The 26473-nt window shown below is 50.9% G+C and overlaps 2 protein-coding genes across 2 annotated transcripts in view; one reads left to right on the top strand and one right to left on the bottom strand.

Annotated features, from left to right (window-relative positions):
* Positions 1-18547, bottom strand: part of Col4a1 (collagen type IV alpha 1 chain) — a 114721-nt gene extending 96174 nt beyond the window's left edge. Inside the window, exon 1 of the mRNA XM_050137126.1 lies at positions 18321-18547. Within this exon, the coding sequence (XP_049993083.1) occupies positions 18321-18404 (84 nt within the window). The 5' untranslated portion in view covers positions 18405-18547. The remainder of the gene's footprint in view (positions 1-18320) is intronic.
* A 230-nt stretch (positions 18548-18777) lies between these two features.
* Col4a2 (collagen type IV alpha 2 chain) overlaps positions 18778-26473 on the top strand; it is a 134995-nt gene continuing 127299 nt past the window's right edge. The window contains exons 1-3 of the mRNA XM_050137125.1: positions 18778-18926; positions 19233-19321; positions 19440-19494. Of these exons, the coding sequence (XP_049993082.1) occupies positions 19278-19321; positions 19440-19494 (99 nt within the window). The 5' untranslated portion in view covers positions 18778-18926; positions 19233-19277. The remainder of the gene's footprint in view (positions 18927-19232; positions 19322-19439; positions 19495-26473) is intronic.

The following is a 26473-nucleotide window of genomic DNA, read 5'->3' as shown; positions in this document are numbered from 1 at the left end:
TGCTCAATCATTGTTTACTCAGAAAAGGGCCCTGGAAAATCTGAGAATTCTGCCATCTGAATTCACATAAGAACTTGATTTTGTAACCCCAGTTCTTGGAAGGTTTAGGCATACAGATCAGGAGGTCAAGGTCATCCTCCACTACCTAGCAAGTTCAGAACTAGCCTAGGTTATGGGAGACTGTATCTCAAAACAAAGGAAAACCCTATAAACTTGATAGCCAAGAACACTTGGGTGCCTGGGGACCAGTGGGATGGCTCAACAGGTAAAGGCTTGTGCCACCAAGCTAGATGAGCTGAGTGCAGTCCCCAGGTCCTACATAATAAAGAGACAGGACCAACTCCTACTAGGAGCATATGGAGCCCCATGTGCACAATGTGATGTCTATAAAAACACACAAATAAATAAACAAACAAATAAATAAATAAAATGTTTTTTTAAAGGATTTAAAGATTTGGGTTCCTTACTCAGGACTGCGAGGGGTGCACCCACACACTGAGACAATGGGGATGTTCCATCGGGAACTCAGCAAGGCCAGCTGGCCTGGGTCTGAAAAAGCATGGGATAAAACCAGACTCGCTGAACATAGTGGACAATGAGGACTACTGAGAACTCAAGAACAATGGCAATCCGTTTTTGATCCTACTGCATGTACTGGCTTTGTGGGAGCCTAGGCAATTTGGATGCTCACCTTACTAGACCTGGATGGAGGTGGGTGGTCCTTGAACTTCTCACAGGGCAGGGAACCCTGATTGCTCTTCGGGCAGATGAGGGATGGGGACTTGATAGGGGGGGAGAGGGGGGAAATGGGAGGCGGTGGCAGGGAGGAGGCAGAAAAATTTAATAAATAAATTAAAAAAAAAGAAATTGGGTTCTTTATAACAAGTCAGTGAGGCAGAGAAAAATTTAAAAAAAAAAAAAAGATTTGGGTTCCTTGACTTATTTGGGCATATTGCTGTTCCTGATGAAAAGGAAGCCTCCACCTTCTGGAGCAAATAGTATCATATAACCACGGAACTCTTGTACAAAACTGAAAACTCTTTCTCAAGGCTACACCAACCTGTCAGGGATGTCACTCCCCCTCACATGCCATCAAACACCTGCAGCCAGTTGCTTTGCCCTTCACCTCCTCAAACAACTCTGAAGGTCCCTGCTATCTACGCTCCCCTTTCACTCCCCAAGGCACCTGCTCCATTCTGACCTCAACCCACGTGCACCTGAAGGACAGCAGCCACCTTTAACAATTTTCCAAGCTGCAACCCTTGCCTGGGTACGCAGCTCTCAGATGAGTGTCCCGCTGCCTTACTCTAGAATGCACCTCACCATCACAAATCACCATGACACAGTTTCCAGTTCAAACAGCTGGGACGTTGTGACCCCTCCCCTTCCTGGCATCATTTCCTCCATTCCAAAGACATGGGGTAATGTAGGCCAGCAGGTTTCAACTTCAACAGCTGCCTTTATAGCCTACATTTGAGAGGTTTTTTTCTTGTTCCACAGCAATGACTAGTCAGCCCAAAGTAAAACGTAAATGCTGGTAACACAGGGAGATGAGAAGGTGTGCATCCAAGCCATGAGGTCACCTTAGTCAGAACTAGCAAGGTGGATGCATGAGGAAGGCCACACATATCTGGGCACTGCACAGGTACACACATGCACAGGTACACACACACACACACACACACACACACGCACGGAGAGAGAGAGAGAGAGAGAGAGAGAGAGAGAGAGAGACAGAGACAGAGAGACAGAGACAGAGACAGAGACAGAGACACAGAGAGAGAGAGAGAGAGAGAGACACAGAGACAGAGAGCCCAATCAAAGGCTGCCTACACCTTTGAGCTGTGTCTGTAGGATTCCCACCATACTGAGCCTAGCTCATTTGACAGCAGCATTGTGAAGTTGTCTTTCATGACCCTTGCAGAGATGTTTCATTTATATTTTAATAAATAAAGCTTGCCTGAAGATCAGAGAGTAAAACAGTCTCACTACTGGTCAGCCTTACAGGCAGTGGCAACACACACCTTTAATCCCAACAGCCATACTAGTTGCCATAGAAACATTGCGTGGTGCACGCCTTTAATCTCAGCCTTAGAGAGGAATATAAGATGGGAGGAGATAGTTCTCAAACACAGTCTCATTCTGAGATTCCTGGATGCAGGATCGCCATTTCAGACTGTGGTAGAGGTAAGAGCCAGTGGCTGGTCATTTTGCTTTTCTGACTTTTAGGTTGAACCCCAATATCTGTCTCTCAGTTTTTATTAATCGTGCTGGAGATCCTAAGGCTCTAAGCAAATGTAGAAAGGCTAGGACAGGGGAAGGGAGATTCTTGTTGTCTAGGTAAGAGTGCCCTGCACATTGCATGAATGGTTTCTGGCTGACAGCGTTCACTGGGCTGGCAGGGAAGAGGGAGCCGCAGCTGGGGAGCCTCCAGCCCACAGGGCCTTCCCTATCTGGTAGGGTTGGGGGTGAGGTGGCGGCTACCATCTAACTCCAATGTGTATGAGGGAAGAGTATGGGCAAGTGTGGACGGAAAGAGCAGTCTGGTCATGAGGAAGCGCCACGGCTCAGGAGGAAGGAAGAGCTAAGTGGGAGGATGGCTCTAAATTAGAGGTGACAAACCCACAGCAGAGAGACATCGGTGTGACCTGAACCCAGAGCATAGCGGGAAAGTATGGACTGGGAAGCCTCCCCCTGGTTTATTCTTACAAGGACACATGGCTGCCTAAAGCTCTTGGGCAGGGGCTGCCTGGAGGCCCGGAAATTAGCTGGAGATGAGACACAGGGGCTCCACCTGGAAGGGCTAGCTAGCCTTAGCAGTCAGAGCCTCTGCAGGGATTAGCCACGGTGTAAAAGTCAGGGACGGTCAGGGTGGAGGCACCTGGGATGGGAGAGAGGCAGAGCTGAGTCATCCCAGGACGTCCATCCAGGAGGAGAGGCAAGACAGGAGTTAGGGGAGCTAGACTGGAGGAAGACAGAAAAACAAGCCAGAAAGTCAGCCAGCATGGGAAGCCACAGGGACAGGAGACCCCCAGGTATCTAAGAGGACACTGAGGATGACTATTTGGTGCCGATGGCGCTCTGAAGTCCTATTGCCTCCGGGTTCTGCAGGGGAGCAGAGCCTTCAGTGAGACACCATGCAAGCACAGCCCCCAAGCACAGGCAGGACACGGGGCAGACAGTGTGTGTCTGCTACCACGTCCCAGGCTGCGGACCTGTGCACTCCCTGGGAGGTGGGCAGACCCTGCATCTGGAGGGAACCCCAGTCTCTTGTCCAACACAAGTTCTGCAGGCTTCTAAAGAAGTCTGGAAACAGCACAAAACTCTAGAAAATCCAGGAGTGGCAGATGGAGGAATGAAGGCTGCGGGTGGAGAGAAAGGAGCCGAGATCTGTCTGGTGTCTTTCTCTCTCAGAGGCCACCCACCTCGGGAAGAGCCGGGAAGAGCCAGCACATGGGCAGAGCATAGGACTTCTCTCGACTGGGAAATAGATGCCCTTGCTGGGTTCTGTGGGGACTTCCAGTAACAGCGGCAGCATTCCCATAAATGCCTGTGAGACCTCAGCACTTCAAAAGCCAGGCAGTGGAAGGGAGGTCTCTGCCCCTGGACTCAAGGTCCCCACCCAGAGCCCAAGGCCAACCTAGAGCAAGGGTAACCTCCAAACTACTGCACAGTTAAATATCTGAAGATTCCCCACCCCCTTGTCTGCTATACTTCCAGGACTACTAATACCTTATCTCTCAAGTTCCCGGTTTCCTCCAGGAGAAAACCAGGCCCAAGCCAGAACCACAGCCTAGCTTTCCACCTGGGGTTTCCACCCAATCAAGGCTGGTGGCTGGGTTGTGAAGTAGTGCGCCCATCCCTGAGGGCTCTGTGCCAGAGTAGCGTTTCCCAGGAACGGCTGGTCAGAGCTCAAGGGCGTGAGGGGGCAGCATGGCTTCCTTCCCAGCTATTTATGGACAGGAAGTACATATGGAAGGAAACAGCCTTTCTGGGAGCAACACTTCCTTTAAGGAACTAACCAGGAGCTGCAGCCCCCAAACCACAGGAAGTCCAAAGTTTCCACTCAGGAGAGGCAGGGAGGGCTGGAGAAGCCTGCCCACAGCCAGGCTCACATGGGGTCCACTGCAAAGGCAAAAAAAAAAAAATCTAAGAGACCGTGCGTAATCACCTTGAGAAATAAAGAAGGTCTCAAGAGATACCACAAAGTTAAGCATTCCCAGACAAGGGCAGAGCTGCCGGCAGGCTCGTGCTCCTTGCACCAATTCTGGACTTTTTTATACCAAATGTGTTTTCCTTGGACAAATGAAAATGAAAATCACAAGAACGTAGAAGTCAACCCAGACACAGTGGTAGATGCCTGTCATCCCAGCATTTAGGAGGTGGAGGCAGGAGGATCAGGAGTTCGAGGTTATCCTGGGCCAACCTGGGATACAGGAGACCCTGTCTCAAAAGAAACAGACTAACTACAGGGAATGTCTCAGAAAGGAAGCAAAGCTCTTACTGAAATGTCCAAACCTGGCTTCCATCTCTCTCTCTCTCTCTCTCTCTCTCTCTCTCTCTCTCTCTCTCTCTCTCTCTCTCTCTCNCTCTCTCTCTCTCTCTCTCTCTCTCTCTCTCTCTCTCTCTCTCTCTCTCTCTCTCTCTCTCTTCACTCCTGTCTAAAGCCCTGGGAAGGTCTCTTTGCTGGACCAGTCCTGGATACCTGAGTTGTATTGACTAGGGAGGAGTTTCTGGTCTTAAAGAACCAGTGTCTGGATGGCACCATCTTGTCCCATAAGTAAAGGACTAGAGTCTTTAGCAGTAAGAGTCAGGAAGGTGCCAGAGGTGCCCAAGGAGGTGAGAAGCTCAGGACCGCTGTCTCCTGTTCTCCATGGCCTGGGCTCCAGTCACCTCACAGTACCCTTCCCCCCAGAAGACAAAGCCTTGAAAATTCACCTACTGCTGGCCACACCCACTTTTAGGAAGCACCTACGGGCCTTGCTTCCACCAATTTCTTGGTTTCTCGTCAAAGACTGACTAGCTAGCTACCCCCAAACATTAATCACTCATGGACTGTGGGCACTTCCTGTCTGCTAAGCTGCTGAGTTGCTGCACATGTGGGTTCCAGACCCAAGACATGATCACAGCCATCCTCGGGAACCAACAAGATCTGTCAGCTGAAAACCTAGAGCAGGCCAGAGACACCAGACACTCATGATGCTCCTTTAGGGGCCCCTGCCAGCCATTACAGCTTTCCCCCCACCTTCCATAGCAAACGCTCTCCCTGAACCCCACATGACAAGATGCCAGAATGGAGACAGCTCACGGGCTCTCTGAAAGAAGACAAGCAGGTTGTTTCAAGGGCCCCCAGGAAAGGGATCATAGAGTTCCTACCTTGAAAAGAGAGAATGACGTGAAGGGGCTGGCCGGGCAGCAATCCTGGCTGGAACAAAGCTATTCTCCAAGCCCCCTCAGCTCCCCCTCCCCCTCTCCCTCTCCCCCCCCCCGTCCCCCTGAACTCTAGCTTGCTCCACTCCAAGCATTTGGTTCCCTCCGAAAGCGATTTGATGTTTCTCTAAACAGGGCGGTCCTATTTCACACTCAATAATTTTTATATGCTGTTGCATAGATTTTGCGATTTTCCTCCCTTTTACAGCCTGGTTAAAGGCCTTTAAAAGTTTGCTTTCCTCGCCCATGCAACGTGTGGATGCATTTATCCCCACATGAACAGGGACCACACTGCAAGCCCGGGGACCGCACTGTGAGCCTCCGCCCTCCATGGGACGACCGTCAGGATTCGAGTCCCATGTTTCCCCTGGGGACACACTCTGTGTAGCTTCAGTGTTGTTAAAATGTCGCTGCTCTGTTTAAAGTTTATGTCCAGGACATAATTTCTTTTATGATTTACCCTCTTAATCAGCACATCTAATGACCAACAACATGTTTACATTACCCCAGAGATTCCCTTAAAAGGCAGGCCTAGCCCGGAGTATTCCTTCTTAGTCTCCACAGCTCACTGTCCCCTCTTCCCTCCGGACTCCAGCTCCACTCCCAAAGCACACCATGAATATTTTCAGAAGCTTGTGGGATTGCTGGGGTCACTGGGGGGAGGGACAGTACCTGTCCAAAGAGCACGGCTGGATCACCCCAGTTCATGGGGTGTGCACCTCTCAAACCCTTCACCTCCCCTCTACCGCCCACTAGATCCAGCCAGGACTGCTTCCTGTGACGAGCATGGGGTTTGGTTGTTTCGTTTGGTTTTGTATCCATTTCATACTTGTCCTGAGTGTGGTCAGTGAGCCACGGAACTCGTCACTGGGTGGCACAGAAGCTGAGGCTGCCCAGGAATGGGTCTCCCATCACTTAGATTAGCACAGAATTGGACAGGACAGGAATGGGAGGGGCTATCTCTGCTTAGAGCACAGACAGAGGCAAAGTGCCCTGCTGGCCTCTTCCTGGGCCATGAGATGACCCCAGTTCACTTGTCTAGGCATCCCAAAGCACCCATCCTGGCTAACACCCTGCCTCTGTCTCCATGCTTTCCTTAGAGGAACCTTGCCAATGCCAAGGGGCTACTCTAGGGAAACTTCACCTGTCTTTTTGAGCTACTTTATTTTAAACCAAAGGTTTTCCAAAGCTTTTCCCTTTTAACTTCTTCAGCAACTCCCAGCCTTTTGCTTCTGAGGCTGAGTAGAAAACAGGTAGAAGGGTTTAGACATGGTCCCTTCGTGACCAGCTAATGGAGGCAGGAGGATTGACAGGAGTACCTAGTAAGGTTCTGTCTGGGGGGGAGGGAGAGGTAGTTCCAGGATTGTGAAAAGGAGCTGATTATAAACCATCATCATCACCATCACCATCTCAGTTCCCACAATGACCTCTTCTTCAGAGCATCCCTGAAAAGCATGTCCGACTCTATTGAGGATATTGGCTTCCATTCCAGGTGCTCTTGATTGAGTGCTGGGTTCTCCTGTGTCGATGTGGTAAGGAGTCAGCCCTTCCAAGGACACTGGCAAAGTAGAAGTTTAGAAGGCCCATGCTGTTTAAAACTTGCAATGCAGCCTGCCCTGGCTCTCCTATCTGTCCCCATCCTGGTTCCAGGAGCAACTGCAACCTGTGCCAGCAAGTGGCCGCTCTGCTACCCACAAGGCTGAGAATAATAAGCAACGAACCTAATTCTTTCCCTTTGCCTGGCAGCTTTCAGTTAATACCAATGCCTCTCAAATTGCACAGGTGTCGGAATAGACCATGGAGCTTCCATCAATCACCTGCCACTCTGACCTGAGGTCACTTGCTCCATCCAACACAGCAAGTTCAGCTCAGATGAAGTGACCCAGACTTGGGGCTGCAGTTCAAAAGTGGGGTTTGGATACATTAAAAAAAAATAAACTTTAGATCATCTTATTTCTCCCTCACTTTCTGATGGAGCCCAACATGGGGCTCAAACCCACGACCCTGAGATTAAGAGTCTCATACTCTGCCGACTGAGCTAGCCGTGTGTGTTGCCTTGGGACTGAATGGCTGCGGGACCAGGTGGAACAGAAACTTCCGTTTACACTCTGATATTTTTATTTCAGAAGAGAAACATCAATTAAGAAGTCCCGTGAAGGATCTTCACCGCCCACCGTAACAGCTCCACACGGTAACAGATCTCACCACAGATGCTCACACCCCATCACCTCCTCCTGCCTCTCACCAGCAGGAGGAAGGGCATGTGCGCTGCCCACTGTCTAGGACAATCAGAAGGCCTTTCGCCAAGAATCTGGCCTGGTTCTCTTCTGACATCAGCAATGATTTCCATAGCAAGAGCTTCCCATCCCCACTGCACCATCCCTAACCCACACATTAGCTTCCTCTTGCCCAGGACCTGGTATGCCTTGGTCTCAGAGAGTATCCCTCCCAAGAAAAGACTCTCATGATACCTGTGACCAGGCCCCCAATGGCTGTAAGTCAGAGTGTGGCTGGGGCCAGGCTCTGACTATGACAGGCATGCCCATTCAGTCTGAGCTTTTACAGCAAGACCACTGTGCATTTTGTAACCGGAGGTCCCCAGAACGCATGCCTGGGATTATGAAAGCATCCCCTTTCTTATGATCTGTAATCCCATCTCCACCTGCTCCCCCCTCCCCACCACACACCACCCCCCTCTCCCACACCCACCCCTGCCACTCCTGCTAACTTGGCTGTGGAGCACTGCAATTTTAAGGCAAAGGACAATACCGTTGCATCATTATTGTGACACACGCCATCATCAGGACATGCTGCCTTTTGAAGCATCCTCTCATTCTCTACATCTAGTATTTCTACATCTGATGGCTTCATCCACCCTACACCCAGGTCAGTTCCCATGGCTAGCTTTGCAGAGGAGAGAATTAAGCTAGCCCATCTCCTACTCTAGAGACATTTCAAAATCTCTTTTTAAAACGGAGCAACTCTGAGTGTCTGGCGGTCTCAAGACGGCCCTTCAGGGACACACAGTGGACAGGACTTCTGGGGAGGGACTCACAGTGGACACGTTTGTATTTCTAAGTCTGACTTATCTCACGACATGGTCTCTGGTTCCATCCATTTTCTGGCAAATGGCATTGTTTCATTGGTTAATGCGAGTGAAGCTCCACAGCCGTGTCTGCCATGCTTGTCTTGCACTCGTCTGCCGCAACTTGGCTGCTCTGGACTGGACACGGTAAGAGCCGACATACTGGCCTTTTACCATAGCATTTTCTGTCATGGAGCACGCCAGGGTGAGACTCCTAGACTCAGCAGCCACAGGATATCAGCTCCAATGCCTCCATTCTAACACAGTGCTTGCCGCCCAACTGTGGGCAGCTCCCACCAGTCTGGTTCACACCAGTCTGGTTCACACTGGGCAGACCCAGGTCAACCTGCCCCTTTCTACCCCTCCAAAGTAAGGGGGGAAGGTCTCAAAAGGACTCCCCGAAAGCGTGAGTTCCTACTACACTTTGATCTTGCACATTGGCCACTCAGGGTGTCTACAGAAGACGGAGCCTCTGACACAGCTGTGAGCTGAGCGCGGCATCAGAAGCTCCAGAGAGATGCGGAGCGCACGGTGACATTGTCACTTTGCCCAGGGGAGCAATGTGCGCATTTCATCAGCCTCCCTTTGCCAGTCTTATCTCCATCGTGGTTTCCATCTGGGAACACCTTAAGTATAGCACTCAGAAATTACGCCATCACAACGTGTGATTATCTAGGTGACTATCACTAGTCACACTATTTGATCAACTATCAAGTAAGTTGCTCGTTTTAAATAACGCAGCAGAGGTTTGGTGGGAGGGAGATCTTTCTGACGTCACATGTGACTTTCAGCAAAACATCATGTCATTTCATTATTAAAATCACCCTGACATTTGTTTAAGAACAAACCAGAATTCAAAGTTTATGGACAACATGAGCCCTGTGCGGTTTTTCAACCCAAAGCGAATATAAACACACAGTCGTAGAGTGAATTTTTAAAGCTAGGGCAAGAAGTGGTATATGGCACCCATGACCTATTTTACTCCACACTTGCATTTTGGGGTGCTCTTGATGTGGTTTTAGTATAACTTATGTAAAAAAATCATAAATTTAAAAAAACAATGCCCAAAGGACTTATTGAAGAGAAAAATCTGTGTCTCAGAACATATTAGTGGGTCACAGCCCCATGAAAGATGAGAAAATATCCAAAGTCAACAAGAGAACATTAAACTATTATTTTAAAAAGATTTTTTTTAAAATTTCAAAAGCCTGAATTCCAAAATAAAGAAATATAATCACTGAATTTTCAAGTATTTGTGAAAACAAAATCTAATTATGAAGGAGCCCAATGGCGTCTGGGTCAGACTTGGGTAATGTATTGATAAGAAACATCTGGTGTTGGCACCGGTCTTGCATGCTAAAGTCATGTCAATGGCCAGCTCTAGATGAGGGGGGCATTGAAGGAACTTACCCACTGCATAAACAACATCATGAAACCTAGCATGCCCGCCAATCAGCCAGCACCCCTGATCCTGAGCTGAGTTCCCACATGCATCCAAAGTAAACGGGTCTGATCCAGAGACTACAGGACTATCTGATAGCTAGGATTTTTTTTCCCCAGCACTGACCCATTTTCCTGCCTGCCTTGGTAACCTCGTCTTAATTTTATAGGCCATTTCCTGACCAAAATTTAGGAGTTATTTTAAACCACTAACCCCAAATGGTCCTTAATCTCCAGGAAATGGGTTTGGTTGTAATGGGACACAAATCAGATATTCCCAGTCAGGGAACCAGGTGGCCAAGGCCAGGGAAAGGGGGTGTGGTGGGGTGTGGGCCTGTAGGCAGGCCATCACTACCCCAGCTGGGCTCCACCCTGGCTGACCGCCACACAAACGTTCACTGCCACCCTCGGTAGGTGAGCTGCCTATGGCCCACCCCTAAGACTCAGGGAAAGTCCTGTGAAATAGCTCGCTCATTTTCTGATGAAGACAAGGGTTCTCAGGGAACCAGGGCAAATCAATTCACCAGTATCTGCTTCTTCACACCCCACATGCATGCTGCTGGGACCTTATAAGGAGCACACCCAGCTAGTTGTCAGCAATAACAACCCCAATAAGGGTCAAGAAAACAAGAATGAGGAGGGGCATTACATATTCAATGGTTTGGTTTTCATCTAAGGGCAGACGGGTGGAGGTCCCTACAAATTGGCATGCTGATAGCACTGGGTTTCTGGCCAGAACATAATCATCCATCAATCCTCTGCCTAGAAAAAAAAAAAAAAAAAAGCAAAGAGAACAGCCAGAAGCTATGGTCTCTAGACCAGTAACTTCCCCTGCTAAAAATTCAGAACCTCCGGTGCATCCCACACTGCTAATCCAGAAATCTCGGTGTGTATACTTTATCCCTTGGTGGTGCTGATGCTGGTACTAGCTTCATGATGCTGACATAATAATCCAAGTGATTTCCTCCCGCCCCAGCTGCCTCGTGACATCATTGCTTGGCTATTTACTCCTCGGAGTTGGCTTTTCATTGAACAAGCAGAATATTGCTTGGCACTAGGCAAGCACTGCACACCGCATAAATGCTTTGCAAACAATAGCTCATTTTCTCCTCATCAGTAGGGTCACTGCCTTTCACACATGAGGAGAACAGAGCCTGTGTGCCTACACGGACCTCCACAGCAGGGCAAGGCAGACCCTTAGTCCCTTCCTCTCTGGATGTGTCCCGTTGTCTTTCCAAACATGTGTGCTTGCTTCTGATTTCCTAACATTGACTTAACAGAGCAACAAGCTTTTCTTTTGTCTGGCTCAGCTTAGGTCACCAGAATTAAGACCAACCCTCCCCTCTGACATACGCATTGGGTTCTAGCTAAGTACCCAAGTTATAGATTTTCCAAGAGGACGTTTTATTAAATGGACCACGCTCTGGGTCTGTGTTATTAACCTACTGGAGCCTGGCGTACAGTCATAGTAACGATGATGCCACCACCATCCGTTAAGCTCCAACACGGGCACGCTGCTCCGAGCGCAGGCAAAGCACTCGCCTACGTGAAAGTTCTGCACGTTAAGATGCTATTGTGTTCTTAGAAAATTCTAAAACTGAAGAGCTGATGGGGGGGCTGGAGAGAGAGCTGGGTGGCTAGGGGTGCCCACTGCTCTCACAGAGAAACTAACACCATGCCAGGTGAATCACAATCACCTGGATCCAGATTTTAAAAATCCTTTTTTACTAATTAAGAGCTAATTAGGAAACATAATTGCCTGAACATAAAGGATACTAGGAAGTAGAAGCCCAACCCTCACTACATTATATATTCACGATGATTTCTGTAAGAAACAGGGGAAAAAGTATCACAAGAGTTAGCTTTGGGTTCATCTTCACCTGCTTGAACAGGAAATGAGTACCGACCTGAAATTAGAATGGCAGGTGAAGTTTATCCTGCAGAAAAAAAAAAAAGATACATGTCTACCGCTGTTATGCAGGAAAAGCCACTGCTCCCAAAAAGAGACTGGGTGGCTGTCTTAGTTAGGGTTCCTATCGCTGTGATGAAGCACCATGACCAAAAAGCGAGTTGGGGAGAAACAGGTTTATTTGGTTTACACTTCCACACCACTGTCCACCATCATAGGAAGTCAGGACAGGAACACAAATAGGGCAAGAACCTGGAGGCAGGAGCTGATGCAGAGACCATGGAGGGGTGCTACTTACTGGCTTGCTCATCACGGCTTGCTCAGCTGCTTTCTTACAGATCCAGAGCCACCAGCCCAGGGATGGCCCCACCCACAATGAGTTGGGTGCTCCCCTGTCAATCACTAGTTAAGAAAATGCCCCAAACCTGGATCTCTGGAGGCGTTTTCTCAACTGAGGTTCCTTCCATTCAGGTAGATCTAGTTTGGGTGACAAAACTATCCAGCACAGCGGCTGAAGTGACAGAAATGTCTTGGGAAGACTTAGTTACATCTGTCCTTCTAAAAGTATCTATTTTCCAAAGTAGAAATTTAACAGCAACAACAAAAAAGTTAAACCATTCTAATTAAATATCAAACCCAGGAGGAATGCGGCACTGAGTTGCAGGGTGGCGGTGGGCAGTGGCGGTGCATGCCTTTAATCCCAGCACTGAGGAAGCCGAAGCAGGTGGATCTCCGTGAGTTCGAGGCCAGCCTCGTCTACAGAGTGAGTCCTAGGACAGTTATGGCTACACAGAGAACCCTTGTCTTAAAAAAAACCAAACCAGTAGGAAGAAGAGGAAAAGGAAAAGGAAATCGTGCAGAGCAGTGTCCTTTCTAGCCAGCTAAGCCTCGTGGGAATGAATACACACATACATGGCTTCCCAGGTGCTGGACTGGGCACACGAAAGGGAACAACTGTTCTCAGTTCACAGTCAGTATCCCCGGCTGTCTCTCAAATAAGAAAGGCCGCAAACACAGCAAATGACTGACTTAACTGTGAACTGCAGTCATCCCAAGAGTGGGTTACATGGGCAACAGAGGACGAGGTGGCTGCAGACGCTCCTTAGCAGCTTGTAAGGCAGCACACAAAGGCCCTGCGGCAGGTGGAGGGTATCTACGACACCTGACTCAGACACCACGCTCCCATTGTAACTTCCCACACACCAAGAGCGATCTCAAACCCAGATGACAGAAGGGTGCTTATGGTGCAGTGTAAAAACCAAACCTGGTCAGGCTTCCATGATGAACATTACTGAGCCACGGAATAAACTATTTACACAGGGAGGTCAGCCTTGTGTGTGTTTCCATGTCGTGTTTAGTCTGTGCCGGAATATCTGCGCAGAATTCCAAATTCAGGGGAAACACCTTCCTTGGCTATCATTCTCCTTTGTGTTCTCTAATAATACCACAGGATGGACACCGTGGCATAGTTTCCATGAGCCAGTACACAGCCCCACCAGGACTCCCCAGGGGATGCTGAGGAAGCAGCCTGGAAACATCAGGACCAATTACTTACCAGTGATTAACTCATGCCTCCACCTCTGTGTCAGGCTCCCTCCCAGACACAGCCAAGGTGCTTTAAAAAGACGTGTCCTTAGGCATCTTATAATTGGCAGGGATGTCAGAACCAAACTCCCCAAGATGATGCCAATACCTATGTGGCAGAGAGAGAAACCTGCCGTTCCTGATGTTTGCTTACCTCATGCTCACAGCTTCCCTGCAACAGGCAGGCCGCCACGGCTCTTAGGATTATCCTCCCCTTATATACAGGGATGAGGAGCTTAAAGAGGATACCAACAGCCACAGGTCTCGTCATGATGAACGGTAAAATCCCATACCCAGCCTGACTCTATAGAAGGTTGCAAGAGGAGGTTCAGAAGAATGGAGCAGGCTAAGGGAAGACACCATGCAGATGTGGGCGCATCAGAAAGAAGTCAGCTCCTACGGACAGAGAGATGGGATCTTCCCCAGAGCTGCATGATGTCAGGTAGTGGGGATGACGCTTATCCATCCCGTGCACCCCTGCTAAGAGTGTCTGCACAGCCAAGGGGGCCACGCCTACACGATACCGAAGACTGCCATCCCCACACTGTAGAAGGAGCGTGTTAGAGAGTGCTTGGCAATCCTGCCAAGAGCGGGAGGCCTCATGGGGGTCAGAGATGTGGAGGGGCGAGGAGAGACGGGCACAGCTTCAGAGCCATGTGTTAATGTAGTTGTTAGGGAATAAGCAAACTGGGGGGTGGGGTGTCAGAAAGCCGGCAGAACAGGTAAAAGCTGACGTGCTCAGCTCGGCACACACCTCAAGTTCAAAATTAAATGGGGACAGCTAGGGGAAGGCTTTGTTCTATGAGCTTGAAGGCATGGGCAGCAGGAGTAATGGAGAACGCATCAGGTGGACAGCTGAGAGGATAAGAAGCAGAGACCTACTCCAGAGACGTGCCCAGTCAACCAACAGGAAGGTGACCCTGCACCCTAGGACGAGGCCAGGAGAAGAATGGCAGAGAGCACAGGCTAGACCCAAGCCCCTGAGTAATAGAATTCCAAACATTAGCCCCAAAGGAATCCTAGAGTTAAAACCTCAGAAGAAATCCCCAATGACCCAGTTCTGATTTTTTGACCCCTTCATTGTGTGCTGGACAATGGCAGAAGTCGTACTTGGTATTGTTCTCTGGCTGACATATTTGCTGGTCAGGAAGAACAATGAGCCAAGATACTATGTTAGGCACTCCATTGTTGTTCTTGCTTACTTTATCCAAATGCCAAACCCGCTTGAGAGACACTTTAATGAGGTTAATCTGTTTCCAATGTCGGGAACAATCACTGGTCGAGGCTGCTCTGTCGCGGGCAAACATTGTACAATCCTTCCTAACAGTGGTTCGTGCTGAGTGGCTTCTTGAAGCCTTCCCCTTATCTCCAAGGCTCTGCGGTCCTGCACGACTCCCGGGTTCCATTGTCTGTAGAATCTTTACCAGCTCTTCACTAAATAACCCAGCCTGTTAGCCCTTCCCCCGCCCCCCACCCCACATTCTCAGGAATAGGCCCACTCCTGTTAATGAATAATGTGGGCATTCGTGAGGTCCCTCCTGCCCTTGCCCAAACCCGTGGAGGTTTTCTGGATCAGTTGCCGCAGGCACTCCTGCCTTGAGTAGGTCAGCCCTGCTTGACTTTCCAACCTGGAGAGAAGGGACTGGTCACGTGCTGGGCTGGGCACTCCTTATCTCTGAGGGCTCACACCTTGCCCTTTCACTCCTCTTGGGCTCTGAAAGACCAAAGGTCAACCACTCCAACAGCTTAACCCAGAAACAAAGGTTCCTGGTGTTTCCAAGGAGAGATTTCAAGGTCACTGTGGATGGCAAAGACCCTTGAGATTGGGAACTGCCAGGAAATGCCTACCTGCACTGTGCTACAGGGCGGTGTCCCAACAGCCAATGGCTTTATTCTAGCCCCTATGCCTCCCACAGGTTTCGGAGATGACAACATCCCAGAAGTTTCCCCTGTCCCTGAAAGCTAGACTAAAGTCTTTCGCATCTTTGGGTCTCTTGGTTGTGAAACTGTCTGCTCCTCAGTCTGTGTTCTCGGGGCTACAGACTACTCCCTGGGACCTGCCAGGTGATCAGCGCCTGCCTGGGACAGGACAGGAAGTGGGTGTTCCAACTGCGTTTGTGGAATAAAGGAGACCAAAAATGTACATAAAAGGGGAGGAATGGGAGTGACTGCAAGGGAAACTGAGGCATGGGGTTAAAAAGCACCCTACTCCACGTGTTTAATAAAAGCACACATGAACCCCTTATCCTTGAACTCACTCAAGCTGTGTCCACTGGGTAACTCAAAAGTGTCAGCCAATACTTCTGGTGGAGCCCAGTCTGGCACACCCATGGTTAATCCACAGACCTCTGGCTGGTTTCAGAGGCCCTTGCCCTTTTCCAGGACTGTTACTTGTAAAGGAGCAAGAGGACTGTGGACTGTCCTCTTCAGCACAGCACTCCCTCCCCCCTCCCCCCTCCCCCGACTCCCTCTCCCGCCATAGGCCCTGCTTACATAGAAGATCAGCGTCCTCATCTAAAGCCAAGCTTAAGGAGAGCCATGCTGGCATGGGAATAAGATCTCCCTTCCTTTGAGCTCTTTGGTCACTCGGTCCCTAGAGAAGTGACTAACGGTCAGGAGACAGCAAGACTGCTGGGCAGGCATGGCCACACTTAGGGGAAAGTTCGCCTCTCAGACTCAGAAGAGTAATTGGATAGGCACCCATGTAGAGTGCCTACCTACCAAGTCTATGACCCTGGGTCCATCACCCAGGCAGAACTGCAGCACCTTATCATCTAGATGGTGTGCTTAGAAAACATTTGACTTGGATACACACATGGCAGCCGCCTGGTTGCTGTGGTACCTCTAGTAGCTAGTTTCAGAAGGAGCAGGGCAAAAAATGTTATTGCCAGCATGGAAAAGACACTGGTTTCTAAATTCGCATGGCACTTGTTGTTAATGGATCTTCTTATATACCCAAGTCATGAGCACATGAACAGGTTCTCTAGTTCAGGGCAAACACCATACCAAGGTAGTGTCTTGGGGGTGGGGGGCACAGGCCAGGCTGCTGAAGACCCTTCAAGACAGTTTGAGGAACAGAGCAGAGCGAGCAGTCAGGAATGTAGAACAATCAGTAGGAAGTAAAACAGTCTCAGATCTCAACATTGGGTTCATTTGATTTCTCCAGGAAGACTGGGAGTCTGTGAGGCTGACTCACTCCTTCTAAAGTCCTCAGTGTCTGGAGCAAAGTTAGCTCTTACCATTAGCTTTGTGAACTCTATCATCCAGAAAAATCTGAAGCTAAATAGTGGCTCGTGCTTTTCCATTACCATGGCTTAACCTGGTCTTCTTAGAAGCACTAAATCTTTTGGTCAATATTTTCCACCCTGGGGTCTGAACCCAGGGTTATGCATGTGCTGGGCAAGCACGTCACGGAGCTACGTCCATGGGCCTCTTTCTACGCTTTCATTTTAGGGAGGGTCTCACGAATGTGCCTGGGCTAGCCTGAAACTCACTCCATAGCCCAGGCTGGCCTTGAACTTGAGATCCTCCGGCCTCAGTCTCCAAGTAGCAAAACCCATAGGCAGGTACCACCAGGCCCAGCCCAGCAAGCCTGCTCTTTTGAAAAACTACCTTTCCCATGAGAAAGGGCAGTTAAACAGTGACCTGTGGGGAAGGGAGAGACGGGACAGTGGACAGTCGGGGAGGGAATTCTCTGAAGTTGGTTGCTGATGCAATCATCCTTCTTCAGTAGCCAATGAAGAAGCTGCCACCAGGGAGGCAAAACTTAATTAAGAAACCTGAGTACATATTACCAGTCTATTCTAGTATCTAACAGTTAATAATTTATAGTACAGTTGATCAGTATCGCTCCTGCAGAAAAGAGGGGAAATTCTTAAAAATGAAGTAAAAATGCAGAATTAAACAGCCTTTAAAAAAAAAGGAAAGAAAGAAAAGAATTGGAAGTGCCCATAAGTAGCAAACATCAGTTTGAGGCATTTGAGGGGGAAGGCAAACTGTTGAGAGGCCACACCTTGTGGCCTTTGGGCCTGCATGGCTGTCACAGCGGCAGCTGAAGTGTATTCTCTAGAGGCGAAAGCAGAAAGTCTGGCCGGGCTCCTCCAGAGCTGGAAGTCTGGCTTCTGCAAACATCTCCCAGCGCCCTCCGGGCCAAGCACAGCACCAGAGGAAACAAAAACTAAAAAAACAATTTGCGCAGGGAACAATGCGATGGAGTTTCTCTTTGGTTTCACACTCAAGTCTAAATGTGGTTATAATTTTCAGGCACACACTCATAAAAGGCAAGAGTTGAGGCAGTGGCTTTAAGGATGCGTAGAAGAGCCCGCGTCTGTTCTCAAGCGTGCCGTAGGCTACACAAAAGTCGTGGGAAAGCAAAAATACAGATGTTTCCAGGCAAACGGCCCAGAGCTGTTCGGCCTCAACCATCAGAGTCTCCAAACAACCAGAAACACGCCAAAAGCGATTCCCCCTGCACATGTGTGTGGGACTCTGAAACGGCGTGGGGTGTGCGTGCCCACCCTTCCAGCCCAGACCCACTCGAGCGCCCCGCCGCTGAGCGCCGCGGCGGTGAGGGTTCAAATCTCCCTGGCTCCCCGGCACCCTCACCCCACCGCGGTGCGCTCTAAGCTTCAGTCCAAGCCTAACTCTCCTGTACCCTGCCCGTAACAAAGAAGGTTCCATAATGGATGCGCGACCGCAGCCCACGGGGACCATAAGCGGAGACCCGCCGGAAGACTGCACCTGGCCATGCCACCCGCGACACCCCCCGAGGGCCGGGTGGGTTGACCGCGCCGGGCGCGGGACAAAGAGGCCTCGCGGGGCGCCGGGGGTGCAGGGCGGGAGGTTGGGGAGCGGAGCCCGCAGGGGACTCACCTTCGCAGCGGCCCGGCTGCGCTCCTCGTGGAGCAGAAGGGCGGCGGGCAGCAGCAGAAGCCAGAAGCTGAACCGGGGCCCCATGGTGGCGCGCCCGGGGCGGCGGGAGACCAACGGGGACTGCAGGGAACTGCAGCCCGGCTCCCGGGAGCCGCGGCGAGCAGCTCAGTCTCGGAGGGCCCGGTGTGAGCCCTGCACACCGTCCCGGGTGAGGCAGCTCTGAGCAGAGACCTGAGCGCGCGGCCAGAGGAGCTCCCCAATTTGTTGGCGCTGCCCCCTCCCCTCGGCGGTGCGCGGGCGGCGTCTCCAAGGGGAGGACCCTGCGGCGCGGGTAAGAGGCGGAGGCTGCGCGCCCGCTCGGGACTTAGTGTCGCTGAGAGTCTGAACGCCGGGGCTCTGCGCTCCGCACCCAGCAACTCCCGCGCCTGAGTCCCCTTAGTCCCTTGGCTCGCCAATTCCGGCCAAGCACAGGTCAGGGACACTGGGGACGGGAGGCCGGAGCCCACGGAGCAGAACCAGGAGGGCCTGAACGCTGGTGTGGCGCGGGCCAGCGCTTCTTCAGGGGCCCATGCGCGCGGGCAGCAGCTCCTGACTCGGAACCCCGAGGTGAGAGCCACCCCCGGGAAGCCCCGAGATCCAGGCCCTAAGTCTCGGACTTGGAGCGCTGGGGGCAGGCAAAAGCCGCGTACTCCCTTGGATTGGAATGGGAAGAAGATAGAGGAGTGGGGATCGCGCTGTATGGACTAAGAGACTTCAGCCAGGGCCTACGGAGAAGAGTCCTCCTCTTTTCTGTCTCCTGATGGGAAGGAACTTTTAGTCACTCCGCAAGGAAAAAGAGGGGACAGCACCGCGGAGTCACGATGCTCCCTCTGCCTGCAACCCTTGCTAACCCGCTTTGTCTCTTGCCTCCAGGTTAGGAGGGGAACGAGCCGAGCCTAGAGCAGTGAGACCGGGATCATGGACCGAGTGAAGCTCGCAGCGTCTGGCCATGCCCTGCGAGGGTAAGTGACCCTCTGCGTGGTCTCCTGGGTGCAGGGGGGCTTACATGCTGCTTTGAGAAGTTGACAAGTTGGGGCCCGCATGTTCGTGTCGCCCTCTCACCCTCCCTCTCTGGTGTAGGTGGCTGCTGCTGGCGACTGTGACAGTGTTGCTCCTGGCTCCAAGCGTCTTGGCGGTAAGTACACCTCAAACTCCATGCACTTGGAGTTCCGCGCCCGCGAGGGGTTAGGAAACTCGCGAAGCCTGGTGGAAGTCTGGCGCGCCGAGTCCACCTGAGTGTACGTGTGCGTGTAGGTGTGTGCTATTGTGTCCGCCAGCCGCACCCCCGTGCGGTGCAGGCGTCGGCCCTCTCTTGGGAGCTAATAATTAAAACGTAGCCTCAGGCACCGTTTGCTGCCAAGCTTTGGCCTTAGCAGCAAGGGAGGAATGTCTGTCACTAGGCCGCGAGGCGCATGGTTGAAGGGGGTTGGGAGCAAAGAGTTTCCAGAAACTCAGCGGTGGTGTCCAGGCACTGTGGTGGGTAGAGAGCTTCTTGCTTAAATATGAGACTCCGGGGAGGGGCGGAGCAAGGAGAAGACAACCTCCTGCTTTATCGTTGTTAGGGAACAATGGACTGGAAACCGGGGTTTCTCTCAAATCTTGAGTAGGCCCTTGAGAGCTGCAGGCCAAAGGGAGGCCTGTGGACCAGGGCATCTGTGATCTGTTTACCACACCCATTGCTCTCTCCATGACTATGGCAGCCCTGCCAGAATTGCTTGTAGACTCAAGAAATGCACTGGGGGTTCCATGTATGTAGCCAATCGTTATTGAGCTGGGTCCTGGTGCCACCCCTGTGGAGGGTCTCCAAAGGAGACACAAAAAGTGAGGGCACAGGCCAGGTGTCCTGTCTGTTCTGTTTACTTGTCTGTGTAGCACTCAGATAGGACTTGCGGATACCAGTGCACTTTGCATGTCTGGATCCAGCACATCCTGGAGGAAGGGGATCCACTCCTGCTCTCTCGCCTTTCCTCACCCAGCTGAAACCATCAGTGATCCTCTGGCTTGCAGTAAGTGGGAACTGGTCCCACCAAAGAGATGCTTTCTGCTACGCTGGGCTCCATGGCCCGGCATGAGGGTAAAGGGAACACTCTGACCAGACTTTGGCCATCCAGTCCTGGCCAGTCTTATACCTTGAGTCTGTCTCCTTCCTGCCCCAGGCCTAAGTTCTGACTTAAGAACAGAACCTAAATGAGTTAGAACAGCCATTACCTGTGGGCCCTCATGCGTGACTCCCACTTGGCCAAGATCCATAGACCACAGCAGACACTTAAACCCAAGTTCCTAGAAAGTGCCCGGCAGTGTGCTGACTCCCACAGCCTGGGCCCCAGAGCCACTGTACAGCTACCAATGCTACCAATGTCTTCACTCCCGAGAAAACCTGAAAGCTAAATTACACAGTTCTGCCCTCACCTCGTGAGCCCAAGCCTCAGTTTGTCTCCACACCTCTCAGAATATCTGCAGCTTGTCACGGAGGCCATGTTCCCCACATAGACAATACAGCTCCATGTCCCCACATACCCTTTCCCACGATACAAACCCACCCCAGTATCTTTGGCCCTCTATCCTTGGATGTGGAAAAAGAGCATGTATTTCCCAGCAAAGTCAAATTACCTAGAAAGGCTTTTCAAAAACTCAGATCCCTTGACCCTTCTCAGACATTCCGGCGGGGCTTTGAGGTGCAAGCTGGAACCCTGCATTCTCAAGACATGGGAAACTTTGGGAATCCTGACCTGTTCGTGCGAGCTGAGGGACAGGACCTGAGGTCTTGCGCATGCTTGTTTTATTCTCTGGACTTTAGATTCTGAACGTGCAAATGCAGTGGGCGAGCACCGTGATGGCTTTCCCACACTAGTGGGGATCTCTGTGCCTGAAACAGCGTGTAATTAGTTATGGTCAGTAATGCGGTGATCAACTTCCAAGCTTCTGCCGGTCCACTGGCTTTCTCACAGCTGGGACCTGACACACAAGTCCTTGATCCTAAATGCTGTGCATGAAATTCTGACCTGTGACCAGCTCTGTTCCTCCCCTCTTTGTCTGCTGGAATCTGTGATGCTGTTTCATTGTTTTTGGTATCCGGAATCTTCCTGGGGTGGGTCGGTTCACTAAATAGGACCACCGGTTGTATCTCGTTGTGCTTTGTGCAGAAGCAGCTGAGAACAGTTAGCAAAAAGAATGGGTGATTATTTAATGAATGCTTCTTGCATACCAGTGTGTGTGTGTGTGTGCGCGCGCGCACACACATACACACACACACACATACGTACATAAAAGCCTCCAGAAAAACAGCATCAAAGTGGGTAATTTTCATGCCCATATTACAGGTGTGAAAAAAAGAGGCCCAGAGTATAAATAACATGCCTAGGATCTTTCTTTTGTAAATGACTTAAGAGTATGGGAGTCAGGCACCTCACTCACCACTACACCAGCCTCCTGGGTTTCCACGCCAATAGTGAGGATGCCCCTGAGGCTTATCTTTGGGTCTTCTGTGGGAGCCTTCCTTGGTCTTGACCTTGGGCAAATAGGGAGTGGGGGTAGGGGTCTCCCTCTACTACTCTGGAGACCAGGGGCACAGAAGCAAGGGAAAGAAGGAAGCAGGGTCCATATGCCATCACCTTGCTCAGCTCTGGACCCAGAGCAAACCCAGACGTTCTGCCTGTGCAACTCAGGACCACTTGCCATCATCCACACAGCCATTTCTGAAGGCTCCCAAAGTGAATACAAGACCTGAAGAACTAGTACGTGTACAGATGTTCACCCTGAGAGCCAGGATTGAGTCGCAAAGGGGTGCCAATCCCAGAATCCTCCAAGGCAGGCTGCCTGGGTAATGATCCCGACTGGATGAGCAAGTGCAGCCTACTGTGGGCACTCCTAGGTTCCGTGTATGTTAGACTCATAGAGATCTGGGGAATAGCATCCACTGCATAGGGCTGATAAAGGAACTGGCGGGTCTGGAGACCAAGGAGGATTGTGTGTCCCCGCTTCCCTGTGGCTTTGATCCCTTTGTGTGAAACCTGGGCCCCTAGGAAGAGGAAGTCTCTGGGAGAGAGCTCTCTGTTGCTGGAATGGAGCCACGAGCATGTCCAGCCCTCTGGAGCCTTGGAAGACACCTTCCCTCCGTACTTAGATCCCCATCGGCAGCCCACACACTTAGATGGGTAGGAAACGTTAGCGGAAGAGAATGGGCAGGAAGGAGCTCCAGCCCCGCCTGGGGAAATAGTCAGTCCCAGGAAGAGAGAGTATGTGAAATTCAAGGACAAAGTTCCAGAGCAGAAAAACGAAGATTTGGATGTAGAGAATAAAACCCAAAGGGCCGTAGTTGTAGGTCTGGGAAGAAGAGAGAGAACCTGAGTGTTCAGCGAGGGGAAGTCAGTGCAGAGCCCTGTGGCTTTCCAACAAATGGGTGACTTAGTGAAGAAGCCGCTGCTAGTGCAACTGTGGGCAGTCAGAAGGTATCTAGGACCCGAGAACTCTAGAAACGGCTTTGCAATCCACGTCTGACCATTAACTGCTGAGACTGTTGTTAGTGCTCCATGCAGAGGTGTCGGGCAAGTTGGACACCAGCACGGGCTGCTTCACCTTAAGAACCAAGTGGACTTGGCGAGAGGTGTGTGTTTCCTCCGGCATGGCCACTCATTAGCTACCGGAGCTCAGAGCGAAAGGGGGCTCCTGTGATGAACCCCACAACTCAGTCTAGTCGGAGATAGATAGTCAGTGTAGCCTGAGCTGCCCACCTCTGCCAGGCCTTGTGGTAGGCTTAAGACTTGGGAATGGGCCTGAGGCTCAGGTGCCCAGTGGGGCGAGGAGACGTGTCAGACTAAATGTCAGGGTTCCCTGGCACGTCACAACAGCAACTTGGACGTGAGACCTTTGCTGTCGCACTTTGAGAAGCTTCTGGAATGCAGTAAATAAATGGTACTCCTAGCAGCCAGTCCCTTTGATTAATGACAGTATCTCAGGACCGTGGCCTTTGTCCCCACTTGGCTTCTCCAGGTGACAATGAGGTTTTTTGTTTAAGCAATCTATGGAAGGATCAGATGATGAGGAATCTTCGGAGGACTCTGTGACTATCTAAGTTCTGTGGGTGTGGCTAAAGGGTAGCTTTCTAAGGAAGTTAAGTAGCCAGGGCTTCCCTAGTGAGTCTAATCTGTTCATCTTGGGGGTGGGGTCCCCCGTCTTTGGCTCCTGGTCACTCCCTGCTCTGCTGAGGCCTGTTCTGCCACTCTGGCTGGGTCTGATTTTGGAGCAATGAGCGTTCCTGTACATCATAGCTTCGAATGTGGTGTGCCACCCTGAGTGGGTCCGGGCACAAAAAGACACTTTAGTGAAAAACTTTGCAGAAATCTAGTGGCGTCCATAGATGGCCAATGTTCTTCCTTTTGAGAGAAGGAATATATATATATATATATATTATAATTATAAAGCATTGGTTTGTCATCCAGCCTGGGTAGAGGGTGCACAGGAACCTACCCTCTCTCTGCGATTGTTCTGCCATTGTCAACGATTTGAGAATACAGATAATTGAAACTCTTGGGTGTTTTGGTGGTGGTGGTAGTGGTGGGGTGGGGTAGGGGGGTGATGGTGGGAGAGGGTGATGATGTTTAAGATATGGCTTCACTATATAGCCCTAGCTAGCCTTTAGCTCACAGAGATCATCCTGCTTCTGCCTTTGGAGTGCCCTACCATGCCCAGGTCTTGGGAGTTTTTAGCAGCTAGTCAAACCCCAATCACAAGTCAATCATATGCCAGTGATTAACGGATGTGCTAAGAACAGGGCATTCTGGGCTTGTTCTCCCTCCAGTGAGTGAGACTCACTTGCTGATTTAAAAAATATGGCAGAGGAAATGATTTAGGAAATGTGGCCCCATGCCTTGAAGAGATTTGTCCCCTGGCTTGGGTGGGAGTTTCCTCTACCAGAAGGCCCGGGGGGGGGGGGCGGGCACCGGGAGCCTCCCTGCAGGGTGATGAGGTAGAGGGCATGTAACATTTGCTCTTGTTATCACGGGACACCTCTGTAATCAGTGTCCTTTGTAATGACGGACTGATTGACAGCTGCCTCCACATAGAGGTCTCGGAGTGTGGGTTCTGGTCTCCTGAAGGACCCAGACAGCTTTAGAGTTTGAGACTTTCAGCCCCACCTATTAGAAGGGGGTCCAGAAACGGTTCACCCGTGATCAGTGAATTGATCTATCGTGAGGATGAGTGTGAAGCTCCCCTGAAATCTCCCAGGGCTGACTTGGCCGCTTCCCAACAGTAGCCTGGGCCGAGGTTTCTGGGGGCTGGTGCATCCATTGAGAGTGTGGAGCCTCTGTGCTGTCCCCAGACTTAAGGGTCCCCAGACTTAAGAGGACTTAGGAGGAGAGGAGAGGAGAGGAGAGGAGAGGAGAGGAGAGGAGAGGAGAGGAGAGGAGAGGAGAGGAGAGGAGAGGAGAGGAGAGGAGAGGAGAATTTGAAGAAACAGTTACTTCCTTAGAGTTGGGAGGAAAAACGGCTACACTGTTGTTTCTTGGACTTGAGGTAGAACAGCTGAGCTGAAGAGTTACACTGCCCCTAGGAAAGCAGAAACCACCCCCACAGGGCAGCAGGACTATGCTCAGCCCCCATCAGGTCAGTGTCCTCACTGTGAAGAAGGGGAGGGCTTCATGTTCTATCCCACGTGAGAAAGGATTAACTGCTTTAAAGCAGTAGTGTGCCGGACACCCTGTATCCCCAACCACCCCTTCACCCATGCCCACCACACACACACATGCGCACGCACATGCACACACACACACACACACACATACACACGCACACACATCTGTGCATGGCACAGGCCTCTGTGTGGAATCCCCCAGTGGCCATGGCTCCTGTTTCAGGTAGCCTTGGGGCATTTGGGCAGTGATATGGCCTGGCACGCTGACCTGTCACCACCCTGCAGCTGATAACCGCCCTGCCAGATCTGCCCTGTGCCCTCCTGTGTGTGCTTCCCACTCAGGTCCAAAGACACTATTGACCCCCCCCCCATTACATCTTGCTCAGCAAAGACCAAGATAGCTGTGCTCACCCAGGAATGGGACCCACTGAAGAGTCTAATTGAAGCCCCCTCTTTCCGACCGGTAGGATTTCAAACCATCCTCAGAGAGGCACAATTTCAGAGTGTCATTCATAATACTGGGGAATTATGAGCTGGGGAAGGCAGTGACCCTGTAACCCTAGAGCTCGGGAGATTGGAAAAGGATGATTAAGAGTTGGAGGTCAGCTTGGCTACACCAACAAGACCCTGTCTCAAAAACGAAAGCCCAGGGAGTAGTGTATGGTGAGGAGGAGGATTGCTTCGAGTCTAGCACAGCTTGTGTCAACATGACCTCATGTGACCATTTATAAAGAAAAAGACATCAAATGTGTTCTACCCCCATCCTCTGCTCTTCTGCCCAGACACACCCTTTTCACCTCCAGTGGCCATACGCCTACAGTCAGGTGTAGGCACCCCGCTGGAATAAGAGACTTAGAGAGGCCTAGAGGAAATAGAATTCAGTTGCCAATACTAAAACACATCTTTTGAATAAAGACTCTACTTAGAGAAAAATCCGTGGAAGACTACACTTGAAGATGTGTTTTTCCTCACTGCACTCCCCGCCCCCTAAATTAAATGTTGCATCCACTGGATGAAGCAGCTGTGGGGGCGCGGTGGACATTTACCCATGGGCATTTGCATTTTTTCCTAGGGATTGTTTCGACCCCACCCATAAAATTCCTATTTTGCTGTTTCTGCCCATTTTGGTGATCTCTCACATGGGAATTAGAGAAACGGTGTTTTGAATTCCATGGAGCCATGGCCCAGTGCCTGGCAGGGCTCACTGAACACTGTTCTCTTTCTGGATGTTGAGCTTGGTGCAGGGTTACAGGGACCTGTGAGAGGGAAAGGGTCTCGTGGCCTCACATGGTCACAAACATAGTCACAGACATGGTCTTGCTCTGTCCTAAGGCTCTGGCTACATACAGGGTGCAATAATTTAAAGACATATTCCTATCCTCCCCAGTCCTCACCCACAGTGGCACTAGCCCCAGGAGAGAGAGAGGGAGAAGGAGAGGGAGAGGGAGAGGGAGAGGGAGAGGGAGAGGGGGGGGGGGAGGGG

This window comes from Alexandromys fortis, unplaced genomic scaffold, assembly GCF_014885135.2.
Source record: "Alexandromys fortis isolate MF-2015 unplaced genomic scaffold, M_Fortis_MF-2015_v1.1 scaffold_3, whole genome shotgun sequence".
Lineage (NCBI taxonomy): Eukaryota > Metazoa > Chordata > Mammalia > Rodentia > Cricetidae > Alexandromys > Alexandromys fortis.
This window is presented reverse-complemented; position numbering and strand designations above follow the sequence as displayed.